General features: G+C 44.2%; 1 protein-coding gene and 1 non-coding gene across 2 annotated transcripts in view; one reads left to right on the top strand and one right to left on the bottom strand.

Annotated features, from left to right (window-relative positions):
• Window positions 1-15,286, bottom strand: part of LOC135384751 (uncharacterized) — a 41,895-nt gene that overhangs the window by 14,408 nt on the left and 12,201 nt on the right. Inside the window, exons 2-4 of the mRNA XM_064613940.1 lie at window positions 7,196-7,250; window positions 4,005-4,115; window positions 2,508-2,628 (exon numbers count right to left, since the gene is read on the bottom strand). Coding sequence (XP_064470010.1) covers window positions 2,508-2,628; window positions 4,005-4,115; window positions 7,196-7,250 — 287 coding nt within the window. The remainder of the gene's footprint in view (window positions 1-2,507; window positions 2,629-4,004; window positions 4,116-7,195; window positions 7,251-15,286) is intronic.
• Window positions 11,842-11,914, top strand: Trnat-ggu (transfer RNA threonine (anticodon GGU)). The gene has a single exon. It is a non-coding gene; the product is annotated as a tRNA-Thr (tRNA).

A 15,286-nucleotide genomic window follows, 5' to 3' on the forward strand; every position in this document is an offset into this window, starting at 1 on the left:
CGTGCCTTCATACAAGCTGCGAGAACAAAATGTTTAACAGCCCTACTTAGGAAAGAAACTAATTCATTGGGACACCAGAGCGTGAAAGTGCTTACCAAGACATCTTGAACAGAATTTCCTCCAACCCTGTTTTGGACCTGCCAGACTTCCGCTTACCCTTTGAGTTACACACTAATGCCTCCCAGTACGGCACGGGTGCTGTCCTCTACCAGCGCGACATCACGAGACCAAAACCCCAACAACTCACCGTTATTGGGTACCACTTGTATACCTTCAACGATGCCGAGCTTAATTACAGCACTACGGAAAAAGAACTACTTGCCGTAATCAAGGCAACTAGATATTTCTGCACCTGGATGGAAGAACATTCAAGCTGTTCACAGACCATCAGCCCATCACTCACATACTCGGATCTGCTGACGTCAAGGGCCGCCTTGCTAGATGGACTTCTGAATTACAGTACTTCGATGTGCAAGTACATTACAAGCCAGGAACAGCTCTCACGGACGCAGACGCCACGTCCCGACTGGGTCTCGAAGACCTCGCTGCTGCTTCCTTTTGTGACTCGCAGTTATGGGAAGGTACCCAACCCCTAACACAGGAAGGCAGCAGATACAAAGTACCTCCTACCATGACACGAAGAATCCTCCAGCTCTACCACGACAGCCCGGAGTCAGGTGGGCGTGATGGCATATTAAGAACATACCGCAAGCTATGTAAGCGCTTCACGTGGCCACACATGAAACAACATGTCAAAGATTACATCAATTCCTGTAACGTCTGTCAAAGAACCAAGCTCAAGTATCGTCAAACGGCAGACCGAATGATATTGCCACAACACTCCTCAGTGCCCTTCGATGTTATTCACCTCGACTTCGCCGAACTTCGAAAGAAGTCTGAAGGAATACGGAAAACTCAGTCATTTCTGTTAGCTATCGACGAGCACACACTTCCCTGGAGGCTGGAAATCATGCTTAGAAGCAGACACACACCATCACAACCGTTCCCACAACAAAGCCATAGGATGTACACCATACTTTTCTCTGCATGGTACACCACCCATTCTCCATGCCGACCAGTACCTCAACATTGCTGATCACATCACCTTACAAGAGCAACGCAAGACCACTGTTGAAACAGAAAAGTATAGGATGGCCATGAAGAAAGACTTTGACCGCCGTCACAGTCGCCAGATCCAGCCATCGCCATAGGAGATCTTATTCTCGTCCAGAAACCTCTGCCTGGTACGCGAGGATTACCACAAGGTCCTTACACCGTCGTACAAACGGCATCAAAGAACGGTATCTTAAAGACGGTCGGATACGTTACACCAGACAATCATATGCACATAGCCGCTATAAGGAATGTCTCAAAATATCATCCCAGGAGGGATGAGCTTCAAGACCCGGGGCCTATGTAGGGTACCAGGGGAGACAATAAAGAAGCTGAGGAACGGGGCACGAGCCTCACTCGGTTCGTAGCCAGGGAACAGTGTACTTGCTGTATTCTTACAACCAATGTATGTATTTTTAAGCACCAAATACCAATCCTTACTTTGCCCCCTGAGAATGGGGCAAATAATGCTCTATGATTACGCTTGGAATACCTCAACTGACCTGAACAACTTTACCCCGTTCCACGTGTCCCGTTCATAAATTGAGGTAAAAAAGCGTGCGATCTTGTAGTGCGTCCTTGGAGCATGCACGCACTGTTCCTAAATCTAAGGTCCATAGACCCAGTGAAAACTACAAGTGCAGATACATTATCCCGGGTGGCACCGCTCATAAAAGAGGGAAATCATAAATCGAGATTTCAGAAATCGAGCGTCGACTCTACATGAATGTGCTGGCGGCGCACACACTGAGTTCTTAGAATACAAAACTGAAGTAGTGCTGACGCAGCAACGGTGTTTCTGAACAGCGATGTTTGATCGTGTACACGCGTTAAAAGTAAATCTGTTTCCTTTTTTTTTTTTTTTTCAGCTGTGATGCTGAACAACGTTATGCCGTACTCAGGTCCGTTCCTCCGCTTGTCCGCGCAACACCTGAACGCTATAGTGTTCGACCAGCCGGAGGTAAGCGACGGCTCTCACGGAACGCTACCCAAAACAACTGCCCACTCACAAACTCACAAGCATGGCAGGTATATGTCGACAGGAGCGGGGCGCCAAAAGAAAACAAGCAAAAACGGCCGTGTGATAAAATTCGGCCAATAGCTATCGCGTGCCCAAGGGGGGGGGGGGGGTATGTTTATTAAGGATAGAGAAAGTGGCGTGCCGAAGGGAAATCGGTGACATCTACGCCGGCTTCCTTGCATTCTACTTGCATGTTCAGGAACTTGTTTCTCTATGTGATGTGCTATACGAGGCCAACACCAGGATTATCGAGCAGGGTAACGAAGTGCATACACGAACCCAGCTCGTCCACAGCACACACACATACATTGAATGAGGTGGATAGTGAAAGTGTGAAGAGGCGTAATAAACGACTGTGCGTATCTCAACTTACGTAAAGTCCCAGAAGTCTGGACTATTTTGGAACTCTTCGTTGACGTGTTTTCTTCCGTACAGCGTCAAGCCTCTCTTGTTTCCCAGCCAAACATCATAGCACTCATCTGCTAGATAAAATCCTAGGAAGAGATTGCGAGGGAGAACTTATGAAATCATTTAATGGTGATATACCTCTGAACTAAGTCATGATCAACTTGACGTGAAGTGTTCAGGTAGTTGCGCTTCCCAAAGAAACTCGCGAGGCGTTCGAAGAGGCAGTCCTTTCTTCGTAATATACAGTACATAACCTGAAATGGTTGCAAGAGGAACCAATACTCTTTGGGAGTATTATGCAATGTTCAAAAGACGACGATTCCAGGTTCCATCCACTGTGCGTGTAAATCTACCCCCAATTATTTTATTATTACGACGAGATGATGATGATTGTTGAATTTGTGGTGTACACAGTCTCAAATCGGGCAGGGGGCACACTCGGGGTACCATTACATAGGTATCGCACGAGAGAAAATATTAGAGAGTTTTTGTGCAGTTTAGTACTGACAGTTTACAGAGAGTTTTAGTACAGAGAATTTAGTACCTCCTCAGTCGTGACGTGTTAGCTTTCTGAGCTCAAACACAGCCGATGACGGTAGCAATCTGGGGGAGGCACACATTGCTTCCGTCAAAAGAACCCCAAGTGGTCGAAACGCTGCGATTGGCTTGTCATATTTTCGGAACCGTTATCGTGAATAGCTTCTGATCTAAAACTGGCTAAAACTTTCTATTCGCTGCTGTCGCTGCTTCTCTCACGCTTCACTCCCACTGTTCTTCGTGATTCAGGCGGCACGAAGGGGGTGGGATATTCATCCGGCTCCATTCCGTTCAAGTTTTGGATACTTATTATACTGTATTGTACAACCAGCCCGATTGCCTTTTCTGAAAAAGTGGAAACCAATCGCAGAACTACTCACTGCTGTGTTCTGTTAACACAACATCTGGTTTTTCCTGCCCACTAACTCACGACCGGCCTGCTAAACTCACAGGTTTACCAAGCTCTGTAATTGTGAACACCATGAAACGACAAACCAAAGAGCAACTAAACCTGCCGGCGCAGAACAAAGTCACCTCTGACGTAACTTCGCATCACTGTCTTACCTGCATAATGGTAGTGCATGGCTCAGCTTACGTACTCGCTCCTGTGACTGTCACTGAATTACGGCTAGCTTCAAGTTATATTGACATAACTGCTGCTAAATAACCTCCGACCGAAAGGCGACCGAAGCTGCCGTTTACATATAACTTTTACTTACAACATTTGCTGCGTAGGAAGGGTACTTCCTTCTTGTAAGCGTCCTGGCGGTAGCCAATCCGAGTTCGTCGCGACTGGCCTCCTCATTTTTTTTTTCTTTATCACATCACCATGACTATCATCTAGTACTTCAATCAGCGATACCGTTAGCAAACAAGGACAACGTTCAAAGAACTTGCGTTCGCTGCTTTTGTCTTCACAGCTTACCTGCACATTGGTCTTTGTAGTCCAGCACCCACGACGTCGAATCTTGCAACAGTCCGGCATTGAGAAAAGCAACAGGCTTCTTCTTTTTGTTGCATTCCTTTCTGCCACTAACTATGCGATGAATTTCGATTATATAACCATCTTCTGTGATTACGTTGTGTCTTTGAAACCCGTATCCTTTTCGTTTCACGATGAATTCCTGAGAAACACATCGTCGTCGTCATCATCATCATCATCATCATCATGTGGCGTGTTGCCTTGTCGCGCAGTGCATGTATAGTAACAGGCCATGCATACATCGAAAACCCAGTTCGATCAACAAAATAACATTTTGTCTGCGCATGTTACAGACGGCAACTGCAAGGTATATCTAAACAGGTAGCGTAACTTTCATAGGCTCCTGCGTCTTCGGAATGACGCCATGATAGAGACCGTCAGCGCCATTTTTCCGTTGCGCGGACTACAACGATTGTAAATAAATGACGACAGAGATGACGTCAACAGTATATATAATAAGCAATGCATAATTAGTCATGGCACGTTTGCATTCGCGTACTTCGTTTGCGTTGTATTCTCTTTCCCCTTTCCTAACCGAACCATACTAATCCCCCCGGGCAACACTACCAGACGAGAACAGAGAAAAATAAACCATATCAGGTTTAATGACACGTATATCAATTCGAAACACATACAGTGATCACAGATTTTGACTAGGAAGGTTCACTTAAGGTCCATTTCTCACGTAGAGCCATATGTACACGTAGTGATTAGAAGTTTGCATTTCCTCAGTAAGTGGCCATAATGGGTTCATTGCAAAAAAAAAAGAAAAAGACATTGTGCACATGGTGCACAGCTGATTCCTGCTAGCACTCACACCATCATGGCCGGTCGCGACATTACGCATTATCTTTTTCACAGGGCCAGCCCCGAGGGTTGGGGCAAGACGAGACAATCTGCATCTTTGAATTTATTGTTCTGTGTTTATTTTAGAACCGGCTACGTACTTTCTGACATACAGATCAGAAGCTCTGTGAATGTGCCTATGGCAAATTTTTTGAAAAACTCGAAAAATAAAAATTCCATATTCAATTACAAATTTCTGTCTGTGATGAAGGTGGAAGACATAACGGTGACGGTTTAACAGTATTATTTCCTTTTCTTTCCTCTTCTTCTACAGACTTTGTTCCCACAACAGTGTGTCCGTCTGCGTTCGAGATTTCGGCATAACTGATAATAACTTAGTAGGAGGTTTTTGATCTCACATTCCTCACTGGCTATGCCTGTGTCTTGAGTAGGACCCGCACGATTGCAATGAGAACGTTGATGTGAAATAGAGTATATGATTCCACATTTGAAAACACCTCTTTGTAAATTACAGTTTTGTCGCGAAAGAACACGCGTATACATTACTGACACAAATGCGTATTTAAACGACCCAATGCGCTGCATGCAGACAAAAAAAGAAGAAAAAAAAGCGCAGAACCGGGATGTGAAGTAGACAAACGAAGCGCTGCGTTGCGAAGAAATGCGTTGCATGCATTTAAACTATCCGTAGGTCGCCCACGAACACAAAGAACGTACACTGACACGGAGACGTTTAATCTTCACACGTTCAAGTTTGCATCCACTAGCATATGATCTCGTTAGAAAACCTTGCTTTCTTCAGAAGCTGGCGCACACGTGAAGACCAGTGATTAAAAAAGCGCAACACTTACAATCCGTGCGCACCTGTCAGGGTCATCGTGACCGTTGAGAATCAGGGACAAAATCGAAGTGTTGTCTTTCGGCGGCGAAAGGGCACCTGTACGAGAGGATCCGGCATACTGCAGAAGAATACTTAAGTATCGTAATAAAACTATTTGCACAGGCTTCATTGTGAAAGAAGTTGCTGGATACAATTACAGCAACTGCTATGATTGTGGTGTCAGCACATGTGATATTTGATAGCGTTTGTGCACAGCGGGAATACATAAATGAAATAAACAAAGTTACGGCTGGCGTTCGCATTGTACACCAGGCGACCCACACCTGCGTAACTCCCACACCCGTTCATTTCCTGTACCCTTTGCTCTCACGCACTGTGTGCACAAAACACATTCGAATAAATTACCCAGGCAGCACAGCGCAACGACCCAACGTCAGTGCGCCGGCGGCGACCGACCCGACCGGGTCGCGTATTTCGAAACCCTGACCGATACTGAAGAGCGGCGGCGGCGGCGGCGGCGGCGGCAGAAAACCCCGAAAACCCGATGCCTTTGCTGTACGGACGCCGACGCCGACGGCGACTATTTGTAAATCGTACGCATCGCCCACGGGGCAGGGCGGAGAGTGGTGAAATGTGCTGGAGAACAAGGTTAGGTTGGAACACGCACGTAATTTCGAAGTTCTTTACTATGTGTTTAGATTGCAAGCAGGGGTGTGTCAAATTTGACTACCCCTTGGACTGTAGATGAGACGGAACGTTACGAAATTATAGTTGAAACCAGACAGATATTCGGAGAATGTGTTACGCCATATACAGCAAGAGGGCAACAACTGTTAATTTGAACGTTCGGAAACTGCCACACAAGGAACAGTATGTCCAGTCGCACTGTTAATGTCAATGTCGTTCTTTCCCTGTCTGATGTAGTATGTGCCTCGACCCACATTCGAAGCACATCAAAACAGTCCCTTGCGTCAAAACAGTTGTCATTTAGGAGCCTCCACTGATAATTCATATGCTGTTGGTAAACACGGTGCGTAGAATTGATCCACTGTACTGAACTGTCAATACGATGTGTCGTGCTATGTGTTGCTGTAGAGATGTGTAATGCTAAGGCTGAGACATACACTGAAAGCAGGAACACAAACAGGCTATCTGTATTTCAATGCAAAAGTGAAGACAATGTTGAACTTATTATATCTTCATACAGATAATAAGTACTACAAATGTCAGCACACACTAGTAGACAGGTCCCAATAGTTATTATACTCTAGGAAATTTTTGTAATTTTTGTTATATTTTGCAACATCAACAACCGCATAAACTTGCAGGAGAGTCAATCGAATGACAGATGTGGCCTGACTTGTATCGAAGGAAAATGATATTGTGTCAAATAAAGAATAATGTAATGATTGGATATTTGTAATAAAGAGACAGAGATTGTAATCGAGCAGCGTCGATTTGACACTTGCATGGGTGAGAAACTGACTTTGAAGGCTGGCTGTCGCTGCATCGAGCTCTTCTTCTGAGTAGGCATAGATGACCTACAGTCAGGAAACAAGTGCGTGTTGTTCACACTTGACACATGTATTTCAATCAAAACTGGCAAATTAATTCTGTATGTCTTAAGCTTTGTTGCACTAGTGCAGATTAGACCTCCGTAAACTTGAGAGTGCAGTGCCATGGACTATGCAGGCAATGGCTCATTTGTATATGCTCGCTAATTGAATGAAAATTCTAACATTTAAATTTTACTAGTGACACTTTTGGAATGTCTGTTTTACGTATCGGAACCTTCAGTGAAAAATATTTAAAGAAAACTATGTTGGCAATTGGTGATTGTTTTCAAGTTATCAGTTGGCTACAGTTTACACATTTTATGTACAGAGCAGTGTCCAAAGCTCTCTTACTCAGCTCACTTGACGTATCCATCGCATGTTCATTTGTCTGTCACACAAAGTGACAAAGGATAAGAGCGTTCACACAGGCCAACTTTCTGCACCAACTGCACATTCATGACCGACACAAACTGGAGCGAATCTGTCACTCAACGAAACCTTCAGAAATTGGTTGTGCATTGGCAAGTCGGCGAGAGGAGCATTGTCACATGACTTATGCCCTCACTTCCAATGGTGATGCAATTCTATTTGTGTCATAGTGCCGTACTACTATTATTAGAGTGCAGGTGTAGCTGAAAAATAATAGTCCTTAAGAGGTCACAGCCGCAGAAACATCCCAGTTGGCATTTCTTAAGAGAATGTTGTTCTCTTGGTGAAATAAGATGATGTGAGATTGTTTGTCTGCGGAGCAGCCTAGTTGGTACTTGTGTATACGCAGATGGCACCGCCTCGAAGTTGGTCTGTTCGTCTGTGTGAACACTGCTTAAAGAACAGCCACAAGGCATGCTTTGGAATCCTTCTCTACCTGACTTGTAAACAGCAATGGCTATGATGTCATTCCGCAGGTGAGACAGCACGTTTGCATCATGAGACGACACGAGTGCTGTGCACCAGTTCGGTAGAGAAGACGAATGAAAAGCAGGGTGTCCTGAGCGAACCGAAAACCGGAACCGAAAACAAAAAAAAAACGCTATTTTGGTGCGAACCGGAACGGAATCGAAACCGTATACATTTTTTTTTTCGCTCAGGAGGGAAACCGAAAAATAATTTAACGGTTTTCGGTCCAAGAAAAAACTTCGCCGGTTTGGACTACGGACAGGCGAATGAGACGTCGTGTGCTCTGAAGTCATGTCATGGATACTATACGAGGGCTGCGGTTACGATGGAATGTATGTCGGTATAGTATGACCCTTGGGCTCCCTTTGTAATGGTTTATCGTTCGCGCACGCACACAGACTTCGAGGTACATGTAACTCTCTAGCAATGTGCCGTAGTGTTCGTTTTATTTGATCCCCCCAAACTCTCCTCAACTGAACAACAAGGGCTGCATAACAGCTTCTTTATCGGTAATGTCGCGCAACGCGTCCCTTGTTTGAGAGCAGCTAAGTTGAAAACATTTACGTATACGCGAGGGCAAGCCCGTGCAAAGTGGCAACTCTTTTGTGGACAGGACACCAAGAAAATAAAACGGAGCCGTCGAGCGCGTTTGTGAGTGAAGGTGTTCCTCGATTTGCGTCGTACTCGTGCGGTGCTTGCTGGCTAGACAGTAACAACAGACATTCGGATGGGACGCAATCGCTCCAACCCAGCAAGAAAGTACTTTATGTATGACATCACGACAAACAAGTCAGTTTGTAGCATGCGCTTCAAGAAATGAGAAAGCCCATTTGAACAGACAGTAACCTACAGGAACCAGGAGCTACCAATTTCACAGCTGTCTATTAATATTAAATACCATGTATGCTGAATAAACGGGTTTACATTTTGCAACATTGATTTTTTTTGTGGGGATGAGTATTCCCAGCAGAAGCGGAACCGGTTAAAAACCGGTATGAACCGTTATTTTTTTGCTCCGGAGCAGAACCGGTACCGGATCGTTTATGATGTAACCGGAACGAAAAACGTTTCGGTTCGACACCCTGATGAAAAGTGCAGTGTATCTTCCTAGTGACCCTGACACACAACTGACCGCAGCCAAAGAGCATATTTGTACAATGCTTCACACAAGAAATATGTAAACAGAATCCAACTAATAACTCGAAAAAGTCACTGAGTGTCAATGCAGTTCGTTCTCAGAATATTTTTTGCTGGAGGTACTGGCCCACTTGCACGAAACTTCTGCTAGGATGCTAACCTTGAGGCATTTGCTTTGACACAGCTCTGGCAGTGCATTTCGCTTATAGGGAAGTTTATGTCAGTAGCATGTGACACAAGTACTAGCAAGGCTGTGCCAAAGGGAATTCCTCAAGGTTAGGAGCCTAGCAGAAGTCTAGTGCAAGCAGGCCCAGGTACTTACCCAAACGTGTCCAAAGTAAAATTCAAAAGTTGGTATATATTTAATTAGTGAGTATATGCAAATAAGCCACTCACTGCACAACCCATCTTTAGCGATAAGAAAGCTCTCCAATAGCACCAACTCTCTATGGATTATTCAGACTGGGAACCTGCACGAGAGAAGTCCAAAAGAAATGGGACGTGGACAACAAAAGGAGTAACAATTAAATGGGGTGTTTACACTTTGGAAGTTTATTTCATGTAGCAGCTGCAGTTTTTGAAATCTAATCTGCAATATTGTAAATTGTGGTAAGCAGACTTCTGGTAGGACTCACATGATGTGAGGCCATATTTAGGTATGTTTGGTATCAGAGTGGTAGTGACTCTATTATTAAACATATTGATACACATAAAAGATCCGTCTAATTTAATAGACGCTACCTGCAGTAATCAAAATGCATGTAAATTCTGTAAAAATATGCCTTATAAAAGAATATCAGGTGCCCTGTCTAATCCGTATGTATGAAAAGGGGGGCCGTTCCCCCAAAGCCCTGAGATCAAGAGGAAAGTGTTCTCCTCCACCCACCTTCCAGCGCCTCCATACATACAAACATACATTATATCAATGTAAACAAAGGGGTTGTGTTGATAGACCTGGTGGTTATGATGTTTTCATTGTCATCACGCATACTTGTGTTTCATCAAAAGTTGACTGCATTGAAAAGACAGAGTTTTGTTAAGAACCTTACACCGCTTGTTTTTCTTTGGTTTGTCTTTCCCTTTTTTTTTCTTTCCTGGGAATAGGAAGCCGCCATAGCAGAGACTAACCTTTCCCTACTACTTTTTAATATAATAAACATATCCTCCCCCAGCCACGCACACACACCACTATCCCTTGCTTTTACAAAAAGTGTGCTTTGCAGCCTGTATGATAGATGAGACCTGCGCTGGGTATCTGCAACCACGTATAAGACTATGCAGTATAATAATAATAATAGATAATAACAATACATAATTAGTTATATTATTAATATTAGTTTAACAATAATAGTATACCGGGTGTTTCAGTTAAATCCCCGGGCTAAATAATTCGCGAACGGGTGCACCAATCCACGAACTTTCTTTTTTACAAGTATCTGTCCGATACCACCTACAAGCTGCACACCGTGTGAATGAGTGGGAGGCGCTCATTATTAAAATAAAGATGCAAATGAGTTTCGTAAAAAAGCGTAACTTCTGAAGCAGGGCGCTGTCGGCATTAAAATAGGTACTACCCCTTTTGGGACCTTCAGTGGACACCTTTTAGAGAAAAATCTGCCACCGAAGCGGGTCATTTGTTGCAGTAATTAATTGGTTTCGGTTTACGTATTTTTGTCGCGGCTGGTCGCGGCGCAGCGCAAAAGGACGCTCTTTCACCCCCTTATCCATCGATAAATTACGTCCTTACATTAATGGATTACACCAATGAAATACGCCCTTTTGCGCTTCGCCGCGACCAGCCGCGACAAAAATACGTAAACCGAAACCAATTAATTACTGCAACAAATGACCCGCTTCGGTGGCAGATTTTTCTCTAAAAGGTGTCCACTGAAGGTCCCAAAAGGGGTAGTACACATTTTAATACCGACAGCGCCCTGCTTTAGAAGATACGCTTTTTGACGAAACTCATTTGCATTTTTATTTTAATAATGAGCGCCTCCCACTCATTCACACGGTGTGCAGCTTGTAGGTGGTATCGGACAGATACTTGTAAAAAAGAAAGTTCGTGGATTGGTGCACCCGTTCGCGAATTATTTAGCCCGGGGATTTAACTGAAACACCCGGTATAATAATAAACAACAAATATAACAGAGCATGTGTGGGCTTCATCATTTCACTCAACTAAATGGTTGCTGTGGCTGCAAGACATGAGCTTTATTAAACACAATTGCGTTACAACATTGTGTTTCTTCATCTGTCTCTCAGATAGTATAGCAAAGACAAGTGCTATCTGGTCTTAGAAGCAGGAAGAATGACAGTAACAAACAAACAATAATGTCTTTTTATGTATTTGTCCTCTCTATGTGCTCCAGCCTCAGAACATCAGTTCTCTCATGTTCAACAGTTGCCGCTTGTGTCGATCCCGTCGTATGAATGTGTGTATGAGTGAGCAAAAATGTAAGAGTGAAAGGAGGATGAGTGAGAGAGAGTGGCTGGTTTGTCCCGTCAGATGACGCACCCTTGGAAGTCGCTGGGGAGGTCTGTTAGCTTAGCTCAATTGGTAGAGCCCTGGACTGGTAATCCAGAAGATGTGGGTTCGAGTCCTACAGCTGGCTAGCCTTTTCAGTGACTTCCATTTTTCATCAATAATGTGATTGCATGAAAATAACTTGACCTACAATCACTGATAGAACAGCATAAATGCAGGCAAGCTGGTGGACAAACTGCATGGTAAACAACCCTGAACAATGGGCAAATGTTGAAGACAACACGAAAAGACTGCCTCCTGTCATGTTGGTTTCAGAGTACGTCCATTGATGAGGCCTGTTTACCACAAAGCATGACCTACAAGATTTCATTTCATTTCATTTATTTCTGTTTGTGTCAAACACAAAACAAGGTGGTACGCCAAAAAGCAGCAGAAGCCGCTTGACTAGGGCGTTTTCTTTTTTTTTTTTTTTGCAGAACAGTCTGCGTAAACTTCTAAAATACTTTTTTTGTGGGTTTCAAAAGATAGTGCAGTACAAAAGCAGTTGTCAAAGTTCATCAAGCATCACATTGCTGTGCCCTGAGGGCATAAATAAACAAATCAGAAGGAAGCAGCATAACGAAGCAAAACGAACGGGCTGGCCCTGCATGCAACTTTTTCATATGGGCATAATTGCAGGACGTTGTGTAGAAGACCAAATTACAGTAGACTCATTAATTCAAACCCCAGGTCATTACATATTTTTGTTCAAATTGCCATAAATTACTCCAAATATATGTTGCAGCTCTCATTTTTTTGCCTTTCCTCTGAAAAAGTGCTATTATGAGTGGGGACACAAAAAAACAGGCATAAGTTAACGAATGCAACAACTCAGGGAAAAGAGGCGCTGACGCCAGGAATCGAACTTCGGTCTTCCAATTTCCGGTCAGATATGCTAACCACTACACCACACCAGCACGTCGTTTCCCTTGAGCCGTATAAAAGCGCTAAAAAGACGAGGACAACGGACACACAGTTAGCGCACTAACAACATTTATTTTTCAACAACACCGTTCCTTAAAGGAGCTAGGAAAGCACTTTAATCACTAGCATTTTTTTGAACCAAGTGGTTAATAAGCATATTAAAATGCACCATGCGAAGTGATACTATCAACAGGTGCATAAATATCGCAGAATTCGATTTTGAAAATCGCGACCGTGCGCAACGGTGGCGATACCCGGAACGAGCCGTCGAGCCGCTTGCGTCATTTTGACGTCAGAAAGGTGAAGCCCCTGATTGGTTTCGAAGAACGTCGTCTGCTATTTTTCACTCGGAACCCCGCTGCAACGGTGAAAGAAGTTTCTTTTGCTTTTTCTTTGGTTTATCAGATACAGTAAACGAAGACTAGTCTACAGACACTGTTCAAGGTTAGACCGTGAGATTGTAGAGGCCTCCCCATTGAACTCTCCCAGCGAAGTCAACCAAAAATCGGTCAACCTCTCCCCGCTTGACCTTGCTTTCCCTAAAGCGACCTTCCGGAGTAGGTGGATTATGAAAATAAACTTCAGGTGCCAGTTGAACGCTGTTCTGTCCGTGTCTGTGTTTTGTATGCTGCAAGTTATCGTGGTGACTGTTTCTTGTTGTGTTGTTGGTGGCAATACGTATAAACACAGTGCGGCACTAAGCGCTGCTTCACTTCACGCCACGAAATGATCGCTGCATGGCTATGACCACTAATTCCGTCCGCTATGTCATTATATCAATATACGCTATATCACTAATTCGCTATGCCATTCAGTTAATTCCTTATTCAGCTGGAGGAGTGTTCTTGCCCATACGTTGTCAGATACAATCCAGTGAAATTTATCGCAATATGCCGTCGCCGGCACATCGTGGCATCAGGAGTTGAACATTCATTGCCTGAGTTACACACCAACATAGCCAAGCAGTGTCATAAGACCACCACAATTTATGGTCAACTTACCAACCATCGAGCTAAACGAGAATTGGCCGATGCAGACTACAAATGTGGACGACGCAGACACGCAAGTTTGAGTTTATCCGTGCTCGGCGCCATTTGTTTTGTCACCATATAGTGCATCAGTTTTATCCATCATATAGTGACCGACAACGCCGGTTAAGTTTGCGTCCGACGACATATCAGCGTGCACTAAAACAACACGTGACTAGCGTAAATTTTAGCTGACTATAAAATGCACATGTTGCGCGCGGAAAACTGCCAACGGCAAACTGTGATTAACCCACCCATAATATTGCAAGCACACAACTAACCAACCAACATGCCGTCCTGCCAAGCCAAATGGCTTCTAAATGTGTCTTTCGTTCGCTAAGGCGACTTGAACACATATAGAAAATTCCTGAATTTGTGTGGTTAAATAGTGATGTTATGTTCTTAATCGCGGCATAACATCTTACCAAGCAGCATTTCCCCTTTTCCTTGTTTCCAGAACATGAATTTCGAGAACGGGGGTTTCACGACCATGAATATCGAGGTCCTCCCTTATTCATCCCTTGACAGAGAGAAAGCAGGGTGAAAGAAAACGGAAAGAAAGAAAAGAAAACCAGTCAGCACTGACCCGGATAGAAGCGCGGTCGCCGCTTTCAACTTTTATTACGTCACCAATGACGTTTTTTTCTTTCTCCTCCTCGTTTGACCCGGAGGAGCGAGTCGAGTGGGAACACGAGCGGCGATGTTCAAGTGTCTTTTTTTCTACGAAAAACATCGCGCACAGAGAAAATTTTCGTGTTAATCATCAAGTTAAGTTACCTGCTTCCACAACGCGTTCGGAACGGAAAATTTTTGAGATGGCTTTCAGAGCTCCTTTAAAAGGGCTCACGAATTCCCTTTCCTTCGTTGTCAAACCAATGGAAGCGCTGCTGACGCACTTGTCACCCCCCTCTGCTATCAAAAAAGCTTCCCAGATTTCCCGTTCCCTGCTATCAGAGAACCTGCCCTTTATCTGCGTGTCACCAAACAAAGGTAGACACCCACAATCCCTCACATGTAGAAAAAGATTACCAGAACGTGCAGATAGATTATACTTGTGCTCTCTCAATCGAACATTTAAACACCTTCCTGTTTGGCCCAGATACATGGACCCACATGACAATGGAATTTCATAAACAACGTGAGAAACACAGTTAACAAATCTATCCCTATGCTTCACAACGCATGCTTTCTTTTCAACCCCCCGAACATCGTTAACTATTGCAGGTAGGGAAGACAATTTCCTCCCCCCGCCAAAAACCACTTTAACCCCCCTCTTTTCAGACAATTTTTTTTAGATTATGCGAGACTTTATGAACATAGGGAATGACAGTGGCCCCGGAAAAAGACTCTTTCAGGATCCGGCTCTTAGACCCCCGGGACTTCAGAACTTTATCGCAGATCCCCACAAGCAAATCAACCGGGAACCCCGCATTCCTTAATCTGTCCACCTGTGCCTTAAAGCTGATTTCCATTTCATGGAAGCACGATCTATCCAGGGAGGTTTTTAA

The sequence above is a fragment of the Ornithodoros turicata genome, chromosome 2 (genome assembly GCF_037126465.1).
Source record: "Ornithodoros turicata isolate Travis chromosome 2, ASM3712646v1, whole genome shotgun sequence".
NCBI classification, from domain to species: Eukaryota; Metazoa; Arthropoda; class Arachnida; order Ixodida; family Argasidae; genus Ornithodoros; species Ornithodoros turicata.